Consider the following 26469-nt stretch of genomic DNA (forward strand, 5'->3'; position numbering starts at 1 on the left):
CTGGTGAACCTAAATTGAAAGAAGTACAATTAAATTGCTTTCACCTGGAAGCAGCATTTTGGGCCCTGGATGGTGGGAAGGGAGGAGGTAAAATTCATTCCTGGGATGTGGGCATCACTGGCAAGGCCAGCATTTATTGCCCATCCCCAATTGCCCTAGAGAAGGTGGTGCTGAGCCGCTGCCTTGAACCGCTGCAGTCCGTGTGGTGAAGGTACTCCCATTAGTACTGTTAGGGAGTTCCAGGATTTTGACTCAGCGAGAGGAAGATGCCATGGGAAGGGGAGGGGAGGGGTGTTGGGGGGCGATTGAAGAGTGGATCAGGGTGTTGCGGAGGGAATGGTCACTTTGGAATGCTGAAAGGGGAGGGGAGGAGAAAATGTGGTGGTAGCATCACGCTTAAGGTGGCGGAAATGGTGGAGGGTGATACGTTGAATGTGGAGGCTGGTGGGGTGGAAAGTGAGGTCAAGGAGAACCTTATTGTGATTCTGGGAGAGAAAGGGGGAGCGAGCAGAAGTGCGGAAAATGGGACGGACACGGTTGAGGGGCCTGTCAACAATGGTGGAGGGGAATCCTTGGTTCAGGAAAAAGGAAGACATAGCAGAAGCACTGGTATGGAAGGTGGCATCGTCAGAACAGATGCAACGGAGATGGAGAAACTGGGAGAATGGAATAGAATCCTTACAGGAAGCAGGATGGGATGAAGTGTAGTCAAGATAGCTGTGGGAATCAGTGGGCTTATTAGTACGTATTGGTTGACAGCCTATCCCCAGAAATGGAGACAGAGAAGAGTTGGAGATGAACCCTGTGAAGGCAAGGGAAAGGTGGAAATTGGAAGCAATTTTGATTAAATTTTCCAGTATTGGCACCGATACAGTTATCAATATACTAGAAAAAGAGGTGATGGAGGTGACCTGAATAGGACTATGTTCCACATATCCCACAAAAAGGCAGGCATAACCAGGACCCACACAGGTTCCCATAGCAGCACCTTTTACTTGGAGGAATTGAGTGAACAACTTTCCTTTTGGCTCCAATGCAAGAGCAAGTTCAGCAAGGCGGAGGAGGGTGGTGGTGGATGCCAACTGGTTCAAAGAAGCGGAAGGCCCTCAGGCCGTCCTGGTGAGGGATTGAGCTGTAGAGATATTGGACGTCCATGGTGAAAAGGCCAGGAAACTAGAAACTGTTAACGTGGCAGAGCACGTTGGAGGAGTCCCAGATATCGGCGGGAAGAGACTGGAGAAGGTGAGAAAAAAAAGTCAAGATAGGAAGAAATCAGTTCTGTGGGGCAATAAGACTGAAACAATGGGTCTACCAGAGCAGTCCTGTTCATGGATCTTGGGAAGCCTCTGTACTTGCTTAAAACCTGTTACACTCTAACTTTTTTCAGTTCTGAAAAAGGTCATCGACCTGAAACATTAACAGAAAATACTGTGTCCAGTTCTAATCACCAATTAACAAGTGAAAAGTTTAAACACTGAAGGGATTAAAGAGAAAAGCTATGAGGCTGATCCCTACTTATTGTCAGAGAAGTCAGAAGGTAAAACACGCGAAACTTGGGCTTTTCACCATTGAAAGGAGCGGACAGAGAGGTGATCTTAGGAGGTATACAAGATAGTTAATGGTATAGAAAAGGCAAATCTGGAAAATTACTTTAAACAAAGTTGCAACAGTTGGACAAAAGGGTACAGGTTCACCCTAATGGACTCATATCAGGAAGTTCCTCACAAAAAGTGACCAATTAATTGAATGACCTTCCCAGGTCTCCCCAGTTTTCTCCAGGCTGAAAACCCTGGAATGAATTTTAAAAAGTTGGATGCTGCAGTGGGGGAGGGTCTTTAGACAAATTATCTTACTAGGCACTTGGAGAACGTTTATGATGTGGAGACAGTGTAAGGTAACTGAATAAAAAAAACTTTTTAAACTAGTTGGGTATGGTGCATGTCTGACCTGTAATATCTGTAACTTAAATGATACAAAATTTGCACTACAGTATTCCCATTTATTTGAAGCTCTTCTTGGTATTACTGAGAGATCCTTCATGGCAAGTGATGATCACAAGCAGCACTTTGGTAGTGAAAAACATTTGGTTCAACAGGCTGAAATTAGACCGCTCGGACCAATATTCCCTCCATTTTTTGTGTGTGCGGTACCTTTAAATTTGTTGCGTTGCACGCGCGGTATCTCACAGGGAACAGCTTGTGAGCGGCCTGCACGGTACCTTCCTGATTGCTGCATGGGAGCGCATGCATGCAGCCGAGAGAAAACATTGCTTCTACATAAGAAATAGGAGCAGGAGTAGGCCAATCGGCCCCTCGAGCCTGCTCCACCATTCAATAAGATCATGGCTGATCTGATCCTAACCTCAAATCTAATATCACTCTACATCCCTCCCGAACCCATGTGATCTCCTGGGAGAGGCAAAAAACCAGATAAAAAACCGAATGGCCAATTTGGGAGAAAAAAAATCTGGGAAATTAGAGGAGCACAGATATCTCGGGGGGAGTGGGGGAGATAACAGAGATAGGGAGAGGCGAGGCCATGGAGGGATTTGAAAACAAGGATGAGAATTTTAAAATCAAGGCATTGCTTAACCGGGAGCCAATGTAGGTCTGCGAGAACAAGGGTGATGGGTGAACGGGACTTGGTACGAGTTAGGACACGGGCAGTAGAGTTTGGATGACCTCAAGTTTACGGAGGGTAGAAAGTGAGAGGCTGGCGAGGAGTGTGTTGGAGTAGTCAAGTCCAGAGGTAACAAAGGCACAGATGAGGGTTTCAGCAGCTGAGGCAGGGGTGGCTTCGGGCAATGTTACGGAGGTGGAAATAGTCGGTCTTCGTGATGGCGCAGATATGTGGTCGGAAGCTCAACTCAGGGTCAAATACAACACCCAAGGTTGTGAACAGTCTGGTCCAGCCTCAGACAGTTGACAGGGAGAGGAATGGAGTAGGTGGCTAGGAAACGGAGCTTGCGGTGGCGACTGAAAACAATGGCATCGGTCTTCACAATATTTAGTTGGAGAAAATTTCTGCTCATCTAGTACTATACGTCGGACATGCAGTGTGACAATTTAGAGAGACAGTGGAGGGATCGAGAGAGGTGGTGGGGAGTAGAGCTGGGTGTCATTGGCGTATATGTGGAATAGTGAGCAGGTTTGGCAGATGAGAGCATGACCTGATCGATCTGGCGGTGAATGGCTAAACCAGTATCCACCATATCGTTCAAGTCTGCGTCCCTTGGACTTAAGGGAGCGGAGAGGAGGGCCGCACCAGAGGGAACAGCCAGAGTGAGAGAGTAATGGGGCATCAACGGTCGAAGTGAGGGTGTGGTTGAGAGAGCTGCAGAAATGTCATGGTGAATGGAGGGCCAAAGGCTAGATAGTTGAGATTTTGAATGTGTTGTAAGTGAATTGGGAAAGAGTTTTTTTCCAGGGGCAGACACAGAAGGAAGTAGGAAGTGGGAGGGGGAAGGAGAATGTGTGCAGAGAGCGATATAAGGAAGTGATCAGAAGTGGCCTCATCTGTGATTGACACAATGGGAGTAGCGAAGCCACGCGAGATGGCAAGGTCAAGGGGGGTGGCTGTGAATGCGAGTTAGGGAGTTTATATGGAGGGAGAGATTAAGGGAGATTAGGAGGGCAGTGAACTCAGGAGAGAGAGCATGATGAATTGAGATGGAGGTTGAAATCACATATGATGAGAAGTCGCTCAGTGCAGAGGCTTAGGGAGGAAAGCAGTGAAGATATCTTGGCGAGAACATTTTATGGTACTTGGCAGGGCGGTAGAGAAAGAGGATTTGAAATGAGAGGCGAGAGGGGTGGAACAAGGCGAGATGCTCAAAAGGAGGAGAAAGTGCCAGAGAAGTAGGGGGGCAGACTAAGGTGTGATTTGGTGATAAGAGCCACGATGCCACCGTGATGGTCTGGGCAGGGCAAGTGGAAGGTATTGCCAGGCGGGGAGGCTTTATCTAAGGGGAAGGTGTCATCACCCCTCAGCCAGGTTTCCATCAAGGCCATGATGTTGATGTAATCATCCACAATAAGCTCATGGATGGCATGGGCCTTGTTTACAAGTGAACGGACATTCTGGAGGGAGATGCGGATGGAGTGGTGATAGCTGATGCACTGGGTCAGCACTAGGAGGGGCGAGTTGGACAGGAGGGGATTGATAAGATTAGCTCCCAGCGGGCACGCTGGGCGGGAACAGTGAAAGATTAGAGCTTAGATAGTACCATAGAAACTGGTATACATGTTGCACTGGTGCAAATGTCACATCCAGGAACTTTGTATTGAATAGCAAAAAAATTGAAACACTAGAATTTGTTTTTCATTCCAAACAGTTGGTAACATCCTAGGTTTACTACACACCTGCTGAAACATAGTACTTAATGCAAGTAAATGTTATATATAAAATCAGTAGTTTGGGAGCTGTTTTCACATATGTATGTTGATTAGAAACACCTTAGAGAAGGCTCCTCCCAAGTCCATTCTGATGGTTTGAAGCAAACTTCTCTTTACTGGTGTATACACAATTCATCTTGCTATAACAAATAAAACAATTCATTCAAAATGCAGATTTTTCTTGAAAACTCTTCCCGTTTCATGACACACTGTATCCTTTTTCCTGCCACATTACATAAAACAGTCTTCAACTTTAAAATAAGAAACATCATACAGTATTTCAAAACAGAGCGACTGCTGCCAACAAACCGGAAGCTGCGCAGAAGCATTCTGCGCATAAATGTCAGATCCAAAGTAAGAAAAAGTAACGTTCACCACACCAGACAGAAGACCTGATAGCGATAAACAGAGTACAATAAAACGCTCACAATCAGACAACATCCCAGTATCACCTTCAAGTCACATTTCCTCATTAACTTTTACTGGAAGTTTTAGTTCATTCTGATTAATTAATCACACTACTGCCACTCTCTCTCTCTTCGCGTTCCTTCTCTGCCCTCCTTCTCATTTTCCTCCCCAGTCTCTTTATCTAGCGCTCCTCTCTCTATCTTTCTGCACTGTCCCTACTTTCTTTCTCAATGATCCTTTTCCCAGCCGATTAAATCCTGCGCCTGCATTCTGTTCACAACCGTGTATTCAATGATCCTATTCGCAGAGTCAGGTTGTTCTATGGCAAAGCCTCTGTAACTGTAGGTGAAGCTGGTAATTCTTGACGTGTGAAAATATTCTACGTTTCATAAAACAGTAAAGAGAATGCTGTTGGCCAACATCATCCAAAGAGCAACCCAGCCACTCTGGGTGGTGTCAGTTTAGAAAAAAAATTAAAAGTTTGGAAAAATATAGAAGTAAACAAAATGAAGTACCAATATGGAATAAAGATTGTGAATTTAGTCCATTTACAATAAAGGAAATTTAACACAATAAATGTTGAGTTCCCACAATTATAGTTACTACTAGGCCCCCAAAATTGAATTTGTGCAGTGAAAGAAGTGCCTATCTTCCATCCCACATTCCTTCTGGTTATGAAACTTAAATTGTCTATCTCCCATTTTATCAATTTTTATCTTGGGGTGGAAATTGTACAGAGATAGAACTTTGTTCTGGTTCAAAGAGATCACAAGACAGTAACCGGAGAATGGAATTCCATGGTTCAAATGCGATCTCCTCTTACCATGTAATCGAGGAGGGCAGACATGCCTACAACCTATTGACCAATTAATGAAAGGGCATATAAATATACTCAAAATTGACTGAGCTTAGCTTAGAGAAAACCTACATCTTACGACTCATTAAAATCAGGAATGCGAGTCACTACATTGCATTTGGTTTATTTTGTCAGTTACTGGTCCTGCAGCAGCTATGTGTTACAAACTGTAGAACGTGAAACATTGAATACATTATCCAGCTGTTCCACTTACCTTATTGAACCATCCAGGACTTTTCTTTTTTGCCATTGCAAGAGTTGTGCCAAAACCTGCTAGCATCCCAGCTGTAGCTACAGAACCAAGGAACAGACCACCTAGCAAAATACCATACAGCACTTAAGACCATTTTCATATACTGTACATTTTGGAGATTAATAGATGGGCTAATGGGAGGAAAGGAGGGTGTCTCAGCCCACCAGAATTAAAATGAAACGTATTTTTCCCAAACTGTGATACAATTTAATTTTCATGTTGTGAATTTTAAACAATTCAGGTAAAGTATATTTCACAGAAGCTTTGAAATGTATGTTACTCTTTAGGCTATTCAGTACATTTAAAAAAAGCAAAATCCTCATCTGGTAAATGCACTACGTGGTGAGTTATGCCAAGCTATACAGACAAGGAAGGTCCCAGGTTAATACCTGCACTGTGCCGAGTTAACTGATCTAAATTGGGGCATGGAATCACTACAATTAGCTTCAGCCAGATTTCACACTAGCTGCTGGCAAGTACATGTCTTTGAAAGTCAGGGTAGGAAATTCTTAACAATGAAATCCATTTATAATATGATCTTTACAGAGGATTCTCCTAATAACGCACATGATGTCAATACAATGTTGAGAAAAGGAAGGTGTATTTCTTTAGTAGGACACAATTTTCTCAGATTTCTTAATCAATGCTTTAATGGTCTGTCCTGTGAAATTATGTGAATAGGGCTTCAAATATAAAAACCACAATAAGGCATGAATCCCATGGTTCAGCAAGTTTATTTACTGGTAGGTGGGCTTTACAGACCATAAAGATCAGGGCCTGGAGTTTCCACTCGGTTATGCTGGTTTTTACAGCACAATTCACCCAAAATTGGTGTAACCAGCGCAAAAGATCATGCCATTTTAAGCGCAAGTTACGTTCAGCGCAAATTGGGTTACAGCGATCTTTTGCACTAGTTTAAAAAGCATTGCGCTAGAAGCCAGCCCCCGCCCGCAAAGCTGACCATGCCCCCAGGATGAATTAATCACAATTGGGAGTTTCCGCTAATTGCGCTTGTTTGTAGGCCTTTGAGGAGGCTCCAAAAATTAAGTTGGTTCTTTTGGGCGCAAGGACACGAATAGTTTTAAAAACTTTGAATATAATTTGTTTTTAATTTACTAAGAAACTGACTACTGTACCCTAAAATATTGCTAGGAATTGGTTCAGTATATACTTTAAAAAAGTCATTTTCAGTAATTTAAAAAATCGGGTTACTCACGTGATGGATTGACACGATGATTAAAAGTGCTTATTGTTTTGTGTTAAACCCATTTTCAGCTATATTAAATCAAACAGCACCTAGTTACCACTTAAATATGTCAAGGGATATTTTTTAAAGCAATTAAAAAAAAAAAATTACATTTTAAAACGCTGTCCAGTGGTGCTGGTTCATGGTAGATTTTGCGTTCAGCGATATGCAAATGAGTGAGCAGAAACTCGAGAAAAAACACTTTTCAAAATCGGTGCAATTTGTGCTAATTTTGCTGATTGCGCCCAAAGCGGAAACTCTACCCCCGGTTTGATCTATGGTGTTAGAAATTTCTCTTAGGCAGTAGCACAAAATGGACAGTATCATATTGGCCGCCCGTTATATGCCCTGCCCGAGATTCAGTTGCATTGACTTCAATAGAACTGACTATCAAGCGGGGTGAATTAACAGGCTGCCGATGCGACAATGCCTGTTTAGCGCTATTGTAGAAAATGAATTTCTACCCCATGGTCTGATCTATAGGAGGCTGACAGAAGGGGCCCCTGGATTAGGGAAAAGGAAAATCCCTCTTCCAATTGCTATCCAGCAACTGCTGCTGGAAACACATATGTGGACATCGTGTGAGGACAGAGTCAAATTTGGCTGTGATGTGTCCTGCAGTTGAATATGACATTTACCCCTTGTGCAACCTGACTGCAGCAAGGAGTCGACACCTGGAGGAAGGAAGAAAATTAGTGAGGAAGAGAAACAGAAAAGCCAAGGTCTAGTGTTCAGAGTTAGAGAAATTTTGAAGACCGTGGAGATCAACCATTGCATTGCCAGATGAATGAAGGTTTTGTGCATCAATACATGCACGCTGAGGGAAGTTGAATCTATTAACATACTAAAAATCTCATGTCTGCATGCAATTCATGTCAACTTTTCCATTATAAATTCCTATGTTCACATTTATAATGGAAATTGCCTATGTAAACATGTCATACTGTAATTACACCTTCCTGCTAGTAGTGCTGTAGCACCCGACCTTTGCATCTCCCAACTCCCAACTTAAAACAGAGCGGCTTGCTAAACAGTGACGATGGGAACTTGATGAGTGGGAATTCAGTGCAGGGGGGAAGGAGGCACTAAGTAATTTAAACCAAGAAGCAACAATAAATAAGTAAATATATAAATAATCAGAGTAATTAGATCCAAGGGGATAAAATTAAAATTAACTAGAATCATAGATTAAGATTAAGATGGGTTTAGAGAGCATGTGCATAAATGCCTGGAGCGTGGTAAATAAGATTGATGAGCTGCAGGCATAAGTAGCCACATGGGATTGATATTGTAGCAATAACAGAGACCTGGCTCAAAAAAAGTACGGAATGGGAACTTAATATTCTTGGCTACAATGTATTCAGGAAAGATAGGGAAGGAAAAAATGGAGGGGGTGGCAGTACTGATCAAAGATACTGTTGCAGCACTAGAGAGGGATGATGTACCTGAGTGTTCAAAGACAGAATTTATTTGGTTAGAATTAAGGAATAGAGGAGCTATTACACTGCTGGGTGTATACTATAGGCCACCAAATAGTGGGAAGGAGATAGAGGAGCAAATTGCAGAAAGATGCAAGAACTTTAGAACAGTGATAGTGAGAAACTTCAATTATCCTAATATAGACTGGAAAATAACAGTGTAAAAGGGCAAAGGAGGGGTAGGATCTAGTTCTGGGGAATTAAGTGGTGCAAGTGGAGTCAGTTTCAGTGGGAAAGCATTTGGGAATCTGTGATTACAATGCAAGTAGGCTTAGAGTAGTTCTGGAAAAGGACAAGAAAAAAAAAACAAACGTGAAAATATTCAACTGGAGGAGGGCTAATTTCAGCGAGTTGAAAAGGGATCTGGCTCAGGTGGATTGGAATCAAAGATGGACAGGTAAAACAGTAAATGTGCAATGGGAGGCCTTCAAAGAGGAGATAGTTCAGGTACAGACTACACACATTCCCACGAGGGGGAAAGGAAGGGCATCCAAAGCTGGAACTCCTTGGATTACTAAAAATATAGAGATGAAAATGAAACAGAAAAGGAGTCTCATGATAATGTTGGGTTCATAATTCAGTAGAGAATCAAGCTGAATACAAAAAGTACAAGGGAGAACTGAAAAAGGAAATAAGAGGTTCAGAGAGTTTGAGAGAATAGATTAGCAGGTAACATAAAAGGGAACCCAAAAGTCTTTCATAAACATATAAAATAGGAAAAGGGTACCAAAAAGGAGATGATCTTGTGGAGGCAGAGGACATGGCTGAGGTACTAAATGGGTATTTTGCATCTGTCTTCACTTAAGAAGAGGATGCTGCCAATGTCACAGTAAAAGGAGAAGGTAATAGAGAAATTGGATAGGATAAAAATAGATAAAGAGGTACGTAAAGGGTTGGCAGCGCTCAAAGTAGAATAGTCATCCAGTCTGGATGAAATGCATCCTAGGTTGCTGAGGGAAGTAAGGGTAGAAATAGAATAGGCTTGGCCACAATCTTTCAATCCTCCTTGGATATGGGAGTGGTGCCAGAGGACTGGAGGGTTGCAAATGTATACCCCTGTTCAAAAAAAAGGAGTGAGGATAAATCCAGTAACTACAGGCCAGTCTGCCTAATGTCAGTGATGGGAAACTTCTAGAGACCATTATCAGGGACAAAATTAATTGTCACTTGGAAAAACATGGGTTAATAAATGACAACCAACATCGATTTGTTAAAGGCAAATCGTGTCTGACAAACTTGATTGTGTTCTTTGATGAAATAATGGAGAGGGTTGATGAGGGTAGTGCGGTTGATGTTGTGTATATGGACTTTCAAAAAAGGCATTTAATAAGGTACCACACAACAGACTTATTAGCAAATGTGAAGCCCATGGGATTAAAGGGGCAGTGGCAACATTGATACAAATTGGCAGAGAGGAGTTTTTCCAGACTGGAGGGAAGTATACAGTGGTGTCCCTCGGGTCGCTATTAGGACCACTGCTATTTGATATATATTAAGGTCCTGGACTCAGGTATACTGGGTACTATTTCAAAGTTTGCAGATGACACAAAACTGGGAAATGTAGTGAACAGTGAGGAGGATAATAGCAGACTTCAAGAGGGCATAGACAGACTGGTGAAATGGGTAGACACATGGCAGGTGAAATTTAATGCAGAGAAGTGTGAAGTGATGCATTTTGGTAGAAAAAATGAGATGCAGCAATATAAACTAAATGGTATAATGTTAAAGGGGTGCAGGAAGAGAGAGACCGGGGGTGTATGTACACAAGTATTTGAAGGTGGCAGGACAAGTTGAGAAGGCTGTTAAAAAGGCATACAGAATTCTTGGCTTTACAAGTGGAGGCATTGAGTACAATGGCAAAAAAGTTATGGTAACCATTTATAAAACACTTGTTGGGCCCCAGCTGGAGTACTGCATCCAATTCTGGGCACCACACTTTAGGATGTCGAGCTTACAGAGGAGATTTACTAGAATGGTACCACGGTTGAAAGACTTCAGTTATGTGGAGAAAATGGGGTTGTTCACCTTACAGCAGAGAAGGTTAAAGGGAGATTGATAGAGATGGTCAAAATCATGAAGGGTTTTGATAGAGTAAATAAGGAGAAACTGTTTTCAGTGGCAAAAGGGCAAGCTGCAGTAAGGAGCAAGGTTTCAGTCAAAACCAGGATGCCAATACTATGGTCCCCCAAACAACTGTGGATGACATGAGCCTTCTTCGCACATAAGCAGACATTCTGGAGGGAAACACGGAAAGGGGCAGTGATCATTGATCGGTGGATAGAGTCTGTGAGAAGCAGTGGTGGATGGGGTGAACGGAATGGGAAGCAGCTTGTGAGCTGGGCAGGAAAGTGAGTGAGAGCAGGAGTGAAGGAAGGCTGAGGAGTAATGATGGGTTGGGACAAAAAAAGAGATGAGGGCAATGGAAGGTGATATAGCTGGGTAAGTGAAGGGGAGGAAGTGAAAAGAGGGTCCCAAGCAGGACTGAAAATAGAGATGGAAGGAGTAGCAGCCAAAATGAGCATGCAAATGGACATAAGGGAATTATGGTTAAATAGACATGGCAGAGATGTGGTAGTTGTAAACTGATGGTAGGGAGGAGAAAATATTAAACAGTCCAAAGTTAAGGTCAGAGGGTTGGGGGCTGTGGTGGGGCAGTGAAGTCAACATAGACAGCGTGAGATGAAATAGGTGTATGCAACCACAAGGTTCAGAGTAAGTAGTGGAGAAGGGGTCGATCCAGGAGTGTTTGGAGGAGAGTAATAGCTGGGGCACGTGTGCAGTTTGTTCATTGGATTGGGAGAAGTGAGGAAGAGCAGGGTCTCTACCAGGAGTCAGCAGAGGTTGATCCTAGGGTTCAGCAAAGATGCTTAGCAGAATCAGTGCATACCAACAGATCAAGTGGATCAGCAGTGAAACTTAAGACTAAATCCCAGGGGCCATGAGCAGTAGGTTTGAATAACCCAGAGACCAGAAGCAGTGAAGATTATAGAGCCAGAAGAGGGTGAAAGGTAAACAGTTAGTTCGAGGAATAGCTGTAGAGCGGCACGGAGCTTTTAAAATTGAGAGCAGAATTACGAGCAGGCGCCTGGTCTATGAAATTGGGAGACGACCATGGAACGGCTTGAAGAAAGAATATTTTACTATAAAATTGGGATTGTGCGTCCTGGTTCAATGTTCCCCATCTACCAACCCTGCTTCACATGAAGACTACATTTGGCCAGAACTCCCGACGTCAATACCACGGGAGATCGAGGAGTTATTCACTACTCTACACAGTATTTAGCCTTTACTCAATTATAACAAATGTTAACATTCGCAGAGCATTTACAAAATAGGAAACTTCTAAAAAAAAAGTAAAGCTTATTAAAATGTATGCCGCAAGTACTAAGCTGTGTTGAAATAATAAAAAATATTTACCTTTAATCATCTGTAATTTACTTTCTGCACTGGACTCGAGTGTCTCGCTGCAGGCCTGTATAGTGGGCTCTCTGGTAACACAACCACACTTAATCTCTGCCAGACTGATGGTGCTTTTATCAGTCGCCATCTCTCAATCTCCCTGAATTGACCCGAACCAGCATTAACTATTCGCGCATTCACTTTAGAATATATAAACCTCGAATGCAAGCGGACAACTTCCAGTTCGCACTTGTTTGGAGAGCTGCGGACACATCAACACTCGCTCCTCATGGTATTTATCATCGCTGCCCGCTGCAATTCTATCAGCCCCAACTTAAAAGGCTGTGACTGACAGGTAGGCCCCCCTCGCCCGCATAAAAATCCAGACGCAGGCGGAACTGAGGTAAGTGCAGCTGACGTCCCAATTTACGTCCGCCTGCGCAATGCATTGTGGTAACAGTAGTTTTATTCCCAAACTTTTACGGTGATGACAACAGGCAGGCGACCATCTTGTAGAGACTACAACTCCCAGAATCCTGTCGAGGTTGGTTGTGGGGCCGTTGCGCTGGTGCTGCGTTGAGCCGCCGAGGCAGGATTTGCCTCCGCCTGTGTTGTACTCGAGTGTGGGAGTGAGGTGGCGGCAGTGGGCGCCCTTTTCTCTTTTTTTTTGCCGTCACTATTTTCGTATACGAGTATCGACAGCGCCTGCCTTCCGCCGTGTATATTATTGCGGTTGGTCACCCCTAAGGCCGCTGTGGGCTTCATTGGAGAGGATATTTCGAGACTCCCTCTTTGCGTTTGGTTTTTTGTTTGGGTCGTGTTTAAAGCGGAGACATCCCCCGGGGCCGGATCGCTGTGGCGATAGGAAGGCGCTGCTTGCAGTCTGCTTGTGTCCAGGAGGCAGCAGCGATCCCCGTGCTCTCCAGGAGCCATTTTTCGTGCTCAAAATCCGTTTTGGAAATGTGGCGACTAACTGGAAACAAACCCGGCTGATCGTTGTCTTTTTTAAAAAAAAACGAGTTAACACCTTAACTGCGGGCAGACAAGTTTCAAGGCGGAAACAACGCCGATGGGTGAGAAGCCGTAATCCATTCCCCAGTCTGCGCACACATGGATACCGAATTGTGAACCGTCTGTTTTAAGACAACCCAATTATTTGTAAACATCGAGGAAAGTGGTTCAATCTCCAGAGGATCCGGATTGTGAGGGTTTCCTCCTGAGATCTCTTGTTAAACTCGGAACCTCGAAAAAGAAGCCTCCGGAGTGAATCTGAATATGTAGAGTACTAAATCACATAGGCAAAATAGTCAATCGATTTCATGTGAGGTTTTTTAAAATCATTTTATTACAGAACATTTATGAAGAAAATTAGATTGATTTGAAGTCGGACTTTGATCAGGTGCGTCAGTTATTGGCAATATTCAATTCCGTTTATCTGTCGTTTGGACATTGTCAGGAAAAGAAAACGAGGCTGTTTTATTTGTTCATTTGGAAAGTCGCAGTGTAATTGTAATAAACAGCAAAAGGTGAGACCTAAGGAAAATAAATACAAGCATGTAATAGTGCCGGATGTTAAGAACATGCGAGCCCACATCGACACAGACGGTGAAGGAATCCGTACAGATCCAAGATTGGGATATTATCGTGATTTTTTAACAATTTTCCCAAGATCCACTTATTTTTAATGAGTGTCTTTCTTTTTGGAGTGAGATATAAAAATCCGCGTATTGATGCCGCCCCCGATGAAACAGTGCGAATACAGTCAGATTACCACTCAGAGCTCATCTCCCATGGAGTCTCCCAAAAAGAAGAAAATTCCGCGGAGGAAATGGGAAGTTTTCCCGGGAAGAAATAAATTTCACTGCGATGGCAGGATCATGATGGCCAGGCAAACTGGGGTCTTCTATCTGACACTTGTCTTAATTGTGGTCACCACTGGACTCTTCTTTGCATTCGAGTAAGTAATGATTCATAACAAAAGTTCACTTGTAACGTTTTCATTGCTGTTTTTAAAACGTTTGAAATCTAATTTTCCTAGATGTGAATCATTAAATTTTTCTGTTGATTTGCGTTTAAATATGTTTCAATTTGACAAAATATTTCACAAGCTGATTGTTGCAGTTGCACATTGTATTCAGTAGGGTGACAAAAGCTTGAATTGTTTTCTGGCCTGACCTGTACATGAACGAATGATCCCAAATATGATACAGTTACGGATACAGGCCTATGGCATAAAGTTTTTTCTAATATTTTCAGTCAACTCCGTGGTGCAGTTGAAAAGGTGCATGTTGACACCTAAGAGTATAACTTTCACTAATTATCTTTTAAAGTATTGTAAAAGCAGGGGTGTTCGATTAATACTTTAGTGGGTCTAAGAGACTGAGGAAATTCGAGATTCAGAACCATTTGTATTACAACAATGTCATGCTGACATGTATTAACCAGTTTCTAAAAAAATCAATGTTCAAGCTAAGGATGGAAATACATTGGGCCATAATTTGGTGTTAAAATAATGGTGAGGCTAATGTTGTTCGTCGTTATTTATGTGCAAATGGTACAGCAACTTCAGGTGAGGGGGCAGATACAAGGTTAAACCCAAAAATCCAAAAGTTGCTGCCCTAGTTGCGCTGCTCTGCCGTTAGCTTCGCGAAAACAGCATTTGGCCGACTAGCTCATGATTGAAATGCATTGAATTGTGTGAAGTTGCTGTATTTGCGTGCTAGATGCAAACTAAACTGGCCACAGAAAGTTACGTCTTGTCCGTTCCAGTCTAAATACCATTTTAACAATGTGATAAGTGTTAATTACTGCCAAGCAACCTCTCTGGCACTGAAAATTAACTATTACAAGTGCAAAGTCTCATTCCTTCAGGCTTTAAATATTGTTGGTGATTTTAAAAATGTCAAATTTAAAATTAAAACATTTTTTCTTTCTGTCATTTTCTCTCTCTCTCAATCCAATCTTTCTTTCCCTCATTTTAGTTCTCTTTCTGTACCTGATTTGACATTGAATTCACCCAATCTAATTTACACTTCCTTCTCAGTCCTTGAGCTGTTAATTTCACAATCCTTCAATCTGACCATTAAGGAGATACCCAGTTACTTGCCCTGTTCACTCAGGTCCCAGATGCCTGGCTTCCCTTGCTGTGCCGTTATCAGCTCACACTTTTAGCAACTTGCCACACAAAAAACTTAAAAACCTAAACGTGCAAGGACAGCAGATGCCGCTCGATGCCCTGCTACAGAAAGATTTGGCCTATATTAGAAACTGTCCCTTGTGTTTCTAAGCGCCAGGTGTATTTTTTTTTTGTATGTAGGAATATGTACTGGTCCCCCTATTGAAACTGTTGGAGATCAGTGGTTAAAGTGGAATTTAAGAGATGGCTCTATCCCTGCAATAATTGGCCTGCCTCACCCTCCACAACTTTTGATGTCAATAGTGGCATGGGGAGCAGACATAGCATCAAGAATGGTCTGTGGTTTCATTAAATATATTAACCCCCCTAATGGATTCCCCTCCCACAATTTCAAATTAAACTCTCCCCTTCAATAAAACAAAGCATTTTCTCCAAATAAAGTTAGCTTGACCCTAAACCAAAGCCAAACCTTACCCCACCGTAAAGCAGAACTTCTTTTCCCTACTGTAAGTACCCATTGAGACAAGAATCAGAACAGTCCCCATGGCGATTTGAAAAGTGCTGGAGATCCACATTTGCACCCAGACCTGCATGTTCATCTCTATTTTAAAGAGTATTGAAAAGCAATGGCAAAGAGACCAGAAAAAACAATATTAATTTAAAAAACCTTTTTTCCACAGGTTTAATGATATTACCTGGTGGTTGTATCCAAATAACTTGTGCACAGTTCTTCCAGTGTTGCTAACAGATATCCTCTTGTTTTTTTTAAGCCAACACACTTTCATTACCATAACTTTAATCGTGATTATAGGTAGCTCTCAATTTGAAAGAACACTGAGTATGGAGCATTTTCTATGTGCCTGATATAAAAATCCATTCTCAAAATCCATGTACAAAAATAATGATGCTCTTAACTTATTTCTTCCTTTTACATCTTGGGACAATTTTGTGAATGTGTGCTCTGATGTGGAGTCTCACCCTTTGGAAATGCGTATCAGGTGTACTCCCCATGATCTTCCATCTATTAAAATTCGCATACCGTCTTTGCTATCTTGATGTTGTCCTCCTTCAGCAAAGATACTCCATCAACATGAAGCATAACTTGTTATTTTTAAAAAATGTATAACCGCTCTCTTAACAATACCACCACCACCACCCGCCCCCCCCCCCCCCCAAAAAAAAGAAGCAGTGGCCGTGTTTTAAATCTGGGTTTTGCAGATGGCTGTCAGTGCCCTAACACTAGTTGCTTAATACCCAATGTAACTTTACTGTGTGACTGTGTTTCAATTTAAACTTACTTGTTCCTGAAAAATGTCCACTCCATTTTCTTAATCGTGCTTTAAATATGTTTTAAATCAACAAAGTATGAAATGGACACAGTTTGGAGAAAAACACATGTTTATGATATTTTTCATTCGGGCTGTACAGTGGCACACTGGGTTCTTTTACCAACGCTCCATGCTATTGAGTACTGCAGCTTCCCATATGGACTCGGTCAAGGAGAGGGCAGGTATTTTCCCATTAGGAGAAAAGGCCAGGGACTAAATTTGCCTGTATGCTGCTTTGATGCACTGTATTATGCGCCAATCCCCAGCTGACCTGTTCCAAACTTTCTTATAGAAATTTTGGAGCAGGTCAGCTGGAAACAGGTGTATAGTATGGGTGGGATGGGGAGATAAAGCCTAAAGGAGGATAAGGTATTGGCAACAATGTATTTAAAGTTTGTGTGTTGCCAGTATTGCAGTGAATGAAGATCATAAATAGAAAACAAGTTTCAACAGCTGTTCAAATGTTTATGTTACATGTAAATAAAACATTGAATTTACTAGATTGTGTGAATTTATACTACTGAGATAATTTCATCTTTTTAGTTTTGTGCAATTGATAAATTAAATGTAACTTATTAACAACAGCCATCCAAAACTATTGAACCAAAGTTCCTGTTTTTACTGTCCTATTAATATAGAGGAGGTTGTATGGTCTTCTGTGCAATTTGTTGGAAAATATTTCAGGAGTGGCTGGGCATCTTAATTCATGAATGATTAGCATGAGATTGTATTTTTGTTACGGCGTAGACGTGATGGGAAATAACAGAATTTTGGTCCACTGTTGTGGTATGAACAATAATCTTAATTTGCTGTTCATATATGTTGGATAGTGTGGAGTTTTGGGTGGGGTGAAGACTGCAGGGATGATTAAGAGATAAATTATTTAATGTTTTCACTTTTTGTTGCGTCAGAGAAACATGTTCTGCTGCATTGTTCTATTCAGTGGGGGGGGCAATTATGCTTGTGCTCTCTGAAACAAGGGCCTTATGTGGCCAGTTATCGATGTGTGAAAATATCTATGAAAATGTCCTATGACGTGATCATGGCTAGTTTCAGATTGGAGCGGCAATTTTATACTTCGTTGGTTTAGCATCTGTTCTCCACAACACTTTTATTTTCATATTATCTGAAGCTTGCAACGAAGCATTGTAATAACTTTAGGTTGCATGGCATAACTTTATAAAGGTTATCCAAAGTATTTCACACTGCTACTCTATTCTAACTTGCTGTGGTTTGTTGAAAACGATTACAATACATGACTAAGCTGTAAATCTGATCTGGAATCTGTAGAAGGAAGTATGTTATTTATTTAAAGGAGAAGCAAAATCTTATTTTCTGCACAAAGTCTATAGCAGTATACTTCGTTCAAAGTTTTCTTGGGTGAATATAGGGCTCGAATGTACTTGTCGAATTATGGAGCCACTTGAAGATGCCAGAGGAATCTCCAGGTTTTCATCCCAGAACGCCTTGCAAGGCAAAGTAATTTGCTGAAATTAAAATATATCCTTCAACTTTCTTTGTTAAATAACATATATGGGGAATATTTTGTATTGAAAGTGCTCTTCGTTGTCTTTCCTTAAACTACCAAAATTATTGAATTAATAGGACTAACTATAATGTATATAGATTGAAATTGAAAGTCTGAACCTTCTATCACCAATCAGGCATTCACTTTATGGCGTCAATCGTAACATCATTATGCCGACTGCAGAGTTGGGAGATATCACTCATATACAATAAATCCAGTAACTTATTTTCTTTAAACTTTTATTAAGGGTATATAATTCCTCTTCTCATCCTCCACCCTCCATAAACTTAAGCTCATCCAAAATTCTGCTGCCTGTGTCCTAACTCGCACCAAGTCCCGTTCACCCATCACCCTGTGCTCACTGACCTACATTGGCTCCCGGTTAAGTAATGCCTCAATTTTTAAATTCCCTGTGGCTAAGAATTGTATGACAAGAACCGAGAGTGACTCTTCTCATTTTCACCTGTCCTAATGAAGAAGTGCTCCACTTGGTACCTTTTCTTCCCTCCCACTCCCATCAACATTTCTGAATCCAGCAACTCAGCAGCACAGTGATCAGAAGGTGCTTTATTTTGGTGCTTCAACAGGCAGTGTTGCAAAACAAATGACTTTTTTACAATTTGATTTTAGGGTTTCTTTTTGGTCAAAAGTTTTAACATATTTACATTTTTAGAATGACTCCTTCCCTTTTGAATTATTTTCTCTCCTCGTTTGTGGCCTCCTCATTCATTGCACTTGTTCTCTGTTTCTGCTTCCCATTCACTGCAGTGCTGTCTGTTTCAGCACCTCCCCCAGCCCCTGTTCAATGCTCTGCTTTCGGTTTCCCCCTATTCAATACACTGCGCTCCCTTCCTCCCATTCAGTGCAGTGTTCTCCATTCTATCCTCCCCAATTCAGTACATTGTTCCCTGTCTGAGAGCAAACAGGTGATCTGCTGCTTGGCTTTTGCCAATGTTGCTCTGAGACCTTAGGGGGTGCACAGAAATGGCTGGGATGACTCATCTAAGTTCCCTTTGTTCCCCACATGGAAGTGCCTGCCCTAAACTCTACCTCTCTTTTAGAGGCTGGTCAAGTTCAAGAACTCTCCATAAAGATGTGAAACTAAGTGTTTATACAGTGGAATTTCTATTATCTGCTGTAATGGAAGGAACTTGGTTGATTGATATTGGAAACTGGCAGATAAATTTTGGTTTTACACACATGACACAGGTAGCCAAGCCATGAGAGTAAAGACAAGTGCAATACAAATAAAAGTAAAATTATGTTGTTTATTCACCAGAAAAAAGAGATAAAACAAAATTATCAAAAGAAACTTGTGGCTTCAACATTTTAAACAAGGCTTTATCTTGCAAAAATTCTGCCGATTAGTCAGTAATGGAGATAAGGTAAATGTGGACAGTGAAAATTGCACTATAGTGCTTTTAGCAGCATGTTGATACAACAGGATTGCTGGTCCCAAAAATCCATAAGCTGTGATCCTGGCAGTTGTACTGGGATCGTTCCCATTGGTGCCCTCCATCACAGATCTTGTCAGTGTCTGTGGGGTCATTGGGAAGGCATCTTATTTGTGTGGGGCTGGTGGACACTTGACTGCCCCATACTGCAAGAAATTCCTGCTCCTGGCCACCACCAGGAGGAATGCTCAGGCCTCATTTCATTCTTATGGGCTGGGGAAGAGGGAACTGCCAGCCTAGGAAATCTCTGTCTTTGGCACTGATGTGGCTGGCCTTGTATGAGGCAGGCGAAGGCTATGCCCCTTGCAAGGCTGACTGAGATTCCCTAACTAAGGTCAGGACGTGGTATATGCAGACCCCAACCTTTTTCTAAATGGTCTACTGGACTGCAGCTGTAACCCAGCGACACTTCTGATTAAATTTGGCCCTGCTGATTTTAGTCAAAGCTGTACTCTAGCTTCACTGGGCAGGGTCATCAAACATTTCCCACTCATGCTGCTGCTGTTGTCACAGAATCTTAGCAACATTGGGCAAGATTATTCTTGTTTATTGGCAGATGACTTCACTAGAGATATTACTGCAGATTAATGTTTTGATTATTCTTTATTTGATGTAGTTTAGTGGCTTATACAAGATAAAAAGTTTTGGGATGGGAATGTAAAAGATAGAACTTGCATTTATATACTGTATTTTACGATCTTAGTACGTGCCGATGAGTTTTACAACCAATGAAGTACTTTTGACAGTCACTGTTACAATGTAGGAAATGCAGGAGCCAATTTGTGTACAGCAAGGTCCTACAAACAGTAATGTGATAATGACCAGATAATCTGTTTTAGTGATGTTGATTGAGGGATAAATATTGGTCAGGACACCAGGGAGAACTCCCTTGCATGTCTTCGAATAGTGCTACCTGAGAGGGCAGATGGGGCCTCGGTTTAACCTCTCATCCGAAAGACGGCATCTCCCTCAGTACTGCACTGGAGAGTGTCAGTCTGGATTATATGCTCAAGCCTTTGGAGTGGGCCTTGAACCCAGAACATTCCGACTGAGATGAGAGCCAAGACTAACACTTAAGAAAATGAGATAAAACAAGATAAAATAATCTGTACAATTGCATTTGACTTCATCACCCAGCTACATTTTCTAGCCAGCTCTGCTTAATAGCCTGGAATTTCATAACAAAGAATGCTTTGTTGCTTTCTATATAATAAGCCTGCTCCCTTTTCATGTGATACTGATACTACAAATACAAAAATGTGTGAAGACTTTTTATACATGAAAGAGAGGTCATAGTTTTTCATTAAAATGTGAAAAGTTAATTTTGTATCCTTTTAATTGTGAAATCTGCCTTGGAAAAATCTGCCTTGTGTATATGTTAAATTTATATATTAGAAAATCTTGTGTTGTTGGTGTGTCTACTTTCCAGCATCCGATTGAAGATCATGTGATTAGTAGGGGCCAATGGATTGTGGGTAACATGGTTAACAGGGATCAGTTAGATGGTAGAAAGTGGATGGGCTTTCCTGCACTGTCCCCTAGCTGTCTTGACTGCGTCTTGCAAAATTGAAAGTGGGCTGGAGCCTGGGCTGTCCCTCCTGCCCTGGAGTTGAAGAACTAGCTGTTTGAAGTGGGACTGTGCTACATGGAGCTGCAATGCATCAGGGAGGGTACTTTAAAGTGTGGTAAATAGATATAGTTATATCTACTAGCCAAAAAATCTAGTGGGGAACTGAGGAGAATTTCTTTCACACAATAACAACAACAACAACAACGTATATATTTATATAGCACCTTTTAATGTAATAAAATGTTCTGAGGCACTTCACAGGCGTGTTATCAAAAAAGCAAAATTTGACACCGAGCCATATAAGGAGATGTTGGGGCAGATGACCAAAAGCTTGATTGAAGAGGTAGGTTTTAAAGTGAGTCTTAAAAGGAGGAAAGTGAAGTAAAGAGGTGGAGTGATTTAGGGAGGGAATTCCAGAGCTTAGGACCTAGGCAGCTGAAGGTACGACCAGCAATGATGAAGCATTTAAAATCGGGGATGTAAAAGGTTGTTGAGATCTAGAACGCACTATCTGATAGGGTGGTGGAATCAGATGCCACAGGAACTTTCAAAGGGCAATTGGACATGTACTTGAAAAGGACTAATTTGGAGGGTTATGTGGAAAAAGCTGGGGTGTGGGACTAAATTGGACAGCTCTTTCAAAGAGCTGGCACAGGCACAACGGGCCGAATGGCGGCCTCCTTTGCTGTAAGATTCTACGATTCTATCTCCTATATGGAAGACTTTAATATATTACTAGTCGATTTCCTGTGGCATTGTATATGGGGAGTCAAAACCAATTGTAGTCTTCAGATGAAGCAGGGTTAGAGGGTGGGGGATAATTGTACTTGGGCACACAGATGTAAATCAGTACCCATTTTAAAGTCACTCATTCTGTCCTTTTTACATAGTACTTTGGAGTTTGTATTGTATTATTATGTATGGTTAATTAACAAGTAGAGTTGGTTAGAAGATAGTAAATTCTATGGAGTACAGGCTGTGAGGAGCTGGGAGACACGAAACTGAGGTGCCTCAGTGTCACCGCTGGAGAAAAGGTGTTATCACAGTGTGACATGTCAATATATGCAGATTCCATTACATATGTGGACATAGGAATTTGTAATAAGTTGATAAAATGTGACATACACAAGAACATTATTTAATATAAAATGAATAATGATCTGTACCTGCATCAGCATTCTGTCATCGAATGGGGTTCATGCTAACCACGTGACCAGTAATGCATTATCTTTCTTGTGGATCCCAGTGTCGAATTCTTCTTGTGTTGGCCCAACGCTGCAGCCAGCCTGCCTAATCCTGGCCAGACATGTGGACGAGCATACTTTTCTCTCCTGCCCACCATATGCCACAGATTATTCCAGAAAGCAATTTTTGGTCACGAGTAGTGCCATGAAAAATGAACTCGGATTAATGGTTAAAAGTACATGAACTTTTTTAGATTCAGCTTGATCTAAAAATAATGTAACACCAAAATCAACTTCCTCATCATTTGTCAGAAGAGCTTGATGCTTTAAGATAGTAAAAACAGGAAGTACTCAGTAATTTGTAACTTGGACAGTAAAGTTACTTTTTTTCCCCTTCTGAAGTTCCAATTTTTTAATAAAAGGAATCCGATTGTGTGTGTGTGTAAAATGTAATTACTTGTTGTAAAATTAAACAGATAATTAGATTTCATGAGATGCAAACTGAATATCCCGTGTGTCTTTTAAATATCAACATAAATATTCTGTTTGTCAGTGAATGAGATGACCATGATGTTTAAACATCTGTCACTTTTGAATTCGATGAAGAGCAGTAGAGTTTTCCTGGTGTCCTGGCCAACATTTATCCATCAATCAACACCGTCAAAAACAGATTAACTGGTCATGTATCTCTTTGCTATTTGTGGGACCTTATTGTGTGCAAATTGGCTGTCGCTTTTGACTACAAAATACAGTGACTACGCTTCAAAAGAAATTATTATCTCTAAAACGAGAGATCCTGATGACGTGACGGGCGCTATTTACATGTTCTTTCCTCCTTATATAAATTTGAAATGGGCCATTACTAGCTGAAGTTTTGCTGTATAAAGTCACAGCCAGTCCTGGGATCAGATAGGTAGCTCTACAGAATGGAACATGCTCATGAACATTGTAGCCATAGATGGAGAAATTTATGATCTTTGTCTGCTGCGATCAACTCACCTTTTTGCTGCTGTGATCTTTTCTAAGTGATTTATTTGTACTTGAAAACAAAGCATATGTAAGCGTTATAAATAGAATTTTTTTTCATTTTCTTCAAAAAACATGAGAAAATTGGAGGAAACCTATTTTCATTTAAACCAGCAGAAATATTTGATTTGCTCTGGCATTTCTTTACACTCTGGTTACAAACAAAGGGTGCATGTCTGGCACCCATAGATATTGGCCTGTATTTTCTGATCCCTATGGGTGTGTACGGGCTGTGTACACACCCATCGGGACCTCGCAAGTGCCGGTTTCAGGCATGCGAATCCCCAGGCAGGAAGCCTCCTATCGGAAAATACGGGCCAATGTGTTGCTTTGTGCGGTTATCCAGTGGTTGTCTAATATATTTCTAGATAGGACAAAATTATAACATTATACAGCATAGTGGTTAGCACTGTTGCCTCACAGCGCCAGGGACCCGGGTTCGAATCCGGCCTCGGGCGACTGTCTGTGTGGAGTTTGCACATTTTGCGTGGGTTTACTCCGGGTGCTCCGGTTTCCTCCCACAGTCCAAAGATGTGCAGGTTAGGTTGATTGGCTATGATAAATTGACCCTTAGTGTTAGGGGGATTAAATACGTGGGGTTACGGGGGGATAGGGTGGGATATGTGTTGGTGTAGAGGTTATGGGGATCGGGTGGGATATGTGTCGGTGCAGGCTCGATGGGCCGAAATGGCCTCTATCTGCACTGTGGGGTTTCTGTGATTCTGTGATAACAATAGAGGAACTTTCCTTTATAAACAATTGCAAATACTTCCAGACTGTTTTGAAGACATTTTACAACTGTATTGATAAGAAAGAAATGTAAAAATCCACCTTTTTATGTTAATTTCACTGTAATAAGGATTAATTTTTTTAACAAAATTAGTTATTTTGGACTTAGTTATCTTCAAAATTGAATCACGAGTGATTGCTTCTTCAATCTCTGCCAGACTAGCCCACAGTATTTGAGTCAAACAAGTCACAAAAATGAGCATTGCATACAATATCGAATTATCAGAGAGCATCATGAGGCAGACCGCTGGAGTCGGAGGATCAGGAGCAATGTCATCATTTTCAAAATACTCTTGATTCTCACTATTTTCATTTCATTTTGGCGTGGGTTTGCGCAAAGCTTTGGAGGTTCAGGTGATCAGAGAATCATGAACTGCAATATAGTTAGACTGAGGAACATCAACTGGGATCAGTCCTGTTTGCTGAAGTCCATCCCACACGTTCTGCAGCTCAGGGTTGGTTTAATTTCTTCGAACTCCACCAAATTCTCTTTATTGACCATACCCGCATGGCGAATGCAGTTTGCAGTATTGCACTGAGTCACAAGATTCCAACTTCTAGCAACTAAATCCCTGGCACCTGGCAAACTGATTGAGAATTCAGCCTTGGCTTCATAACTAACTTGTCTTTTTCTACCCAGAAACTATTAATGATCCATGAAAAGCTTGATAACTCCAGTGTCCATCAGCTGAAGCTTAGACATGGTATTCTTTAGAAGACAAATGAAGAAAATAATGGCACTGAAGAGTGACAAATCCCCAGGGCCAGATGGATGTTATTTATATGGCATAGAAGGCATTTGATAAAAGTCCCACATAAGAGACGGTTATCTAAGGCAGAGGCCCACGGAATTGAGGGCAAATTATTAACCTGGTTAGGAAATTGGCTGAGCGGCAGGAGACAGAGTGGGGATAATGGGTAGGTATTCAAATTGGCAGGATGTGACTAGTGGTGACCTGCAGGGATCTGTGTTGGGGCCTCAACTATTCACAATATTTATTAACGACTTTGATGATGGCATAGAAAGTCATATATCCAAATTTGCCGATGACACAAAGATAGGCGGCATTGTAGGCAGTGTAGATGAAAGCATAAAATTACAAAGGATATTGATAGATTAAGTGAATGGGCAAAACTGTGGCAAATAGATTTCAGTGTAAGCAAATGTGAGGTCATCCACTTTAGACTTAAAAAGGATACAACAGGGTACTCTTTTAAAGGTGTGAAGCTAAAAACAGTGGAGGTCCAAAGAGACTTGGGGGTCCAGGTACATAGATCATTAAAATGTCATTAACAGGTACAGAAAATAATCAAAAAGGCTAATGGAATGCTGGTCTTTATATCTAGAGGACTAGAGTACAAGGGGGTAGAAGTTATGCTGCAGCTGTACAAAACCCTGGTTAGACCACACCAGGAGTACTGTGAGCAGTTCTGGGCACCACACCTTAGGAAGGATATATTGGCCTTGGAGGGAGTGCAGCGCAGGTTTACCAGAATGATACCCAGACTTCAAGGGTTAAGTTACAAGGAGAGATTACACAAATTAGGGTTGTATTCTCTAGAATTTAGAAGGTTATGGGGTGATCTGATCGAAGTTTTCAGGATATTAAGGGGAACAGATAGGGTAGAGAGGGGGAAACTTTTTCTGCTGGTTGGGGATTCTCGGACTAGGGGGCATAGTCTAAAAATTAGAGCCAGAGCTTTCAGGAGTGAAATTAGGAAACACTTCTACACACAAAAGGGTGGTAGAAGTTTGGAACTCTCTTCTGCAAACGGCAATTGATGCTAGATAAAGTGTTAATAAATCTGAAATTGACACCTTTGGTTAACAAAAAGGTATTAACGGATATGGGCCAAAGGCAGGTACATGGAGTTAGATCGCAGATCAGTCATGATCTCATTGAATGGTAGTACTGGCTCAAGGGGATGAATGGCCTACTCCTGTTCCTATGAAGATGGACAAGTTTCACGTTTGCTATGCTCAAAATTTCTGGATGCATATGGAAGTTATCCATAATGATTAACATGCTTCTAGCCTGAGCTCAATTTTCTGTCCAGAACATAGGAACAGGAGTAGGCCGTTCAGCCCCTTGAGCCTGTTCTGCTATTCAATGAGATCATGACTGATCTGTATCTTAATTCAGTCTACCGCCTTGGTTCTGTAACCCTTAATATCTTTACCTTAAAAAAAAAAATCCATCAATCTCAGTTTTGAAATTTTCAATTGACCTAGACTCAGCAGCATTTTTTGGGGAGAGAGATCCAGATTTCCACTACCCTTTGTGTGAAGAAGTGTTTCCTGACATCACCCCTGAATGGCCTAGCTCTAATTTTAAGGTTACGCCCCCTTGTTCTGGACTCCCCCACCAAAGGAAACAGGTTCTCTCTACCTATCCTATCATTTCCTTTAATCATCTAAA

At 41.6% G+C, this 26469-nt stretch overlaps 2 protein-coding genes across 5 annotated transcripts in view; one reads left to right on the plus strand and one right to left on the minus strand.

Moving 5' to 3' along the window:
- The window catches only part of tmem242 (transmembrane protein 242), a 38991-nt gene extending 26591 nt beyond the window's left edge, over nt 1–12400 (minus strand). Inside the window, exons 1-2 of one of the 2 annotated variants that reach the window (XM_085981523.1) lie at nt 12053–12393; nt 5873–5973 (exon numbers count right to left, since the gene is read on the minus strand). In XM_085981523.1, the coding sequence (XP_085837649.1) occupies nt 5873–5973; nt 12053–12182 (231 nt within the window). In that variant the 5' untranslated portion in view covers nt 12183–12393. Of the gene's footprint in view, nt 1–5872; nt 5974–12052 lie in introns of both variants that reach the window. The other variant, XM_085981524.1, reaches the window with a different exon arrangement.
- A 52-nt stretch (nt 12401–12452) lies between these two features.
- zdhhc14 (zDHHC palmitoyltransferase 14) overlaps nt 12453–26469 on the plus strand; it is a 251958-nt gene continuing 237941 nt past the window's right edge. For all 3 annotated transcript variants that reach the window (XM_085981519.1, XM_085981520.1, XM_085981521.1), the window contains exon 1: nt 12453–13991. In XM_085981519.1, the coding sequence (XP_085837645.1) occupies nt 13765–13991 (227 nt within the window). In that variant the 5' untranslated portion in view covers nt 12453–13764. The remainder of the gene's footprint in view (nt 13992–26469) is intronic.

The sequence above is a fragment of the Somniosus microcephalus genome, chromosome 3, assembly GCF_052327205.1.
Source record: "Somniosus microcephalus isolate GS21.2 chromosome 3, FLI_Smic_1.0, whole genome shotgun sequence".
Taxonomy (NCBI): domain Eukaryota; kingdom Metazoa; phylum Chordata; class Chondrichthyes; order Squaliformes; family Somniosidae; genus Somniosus; species Somniosus microcephalus.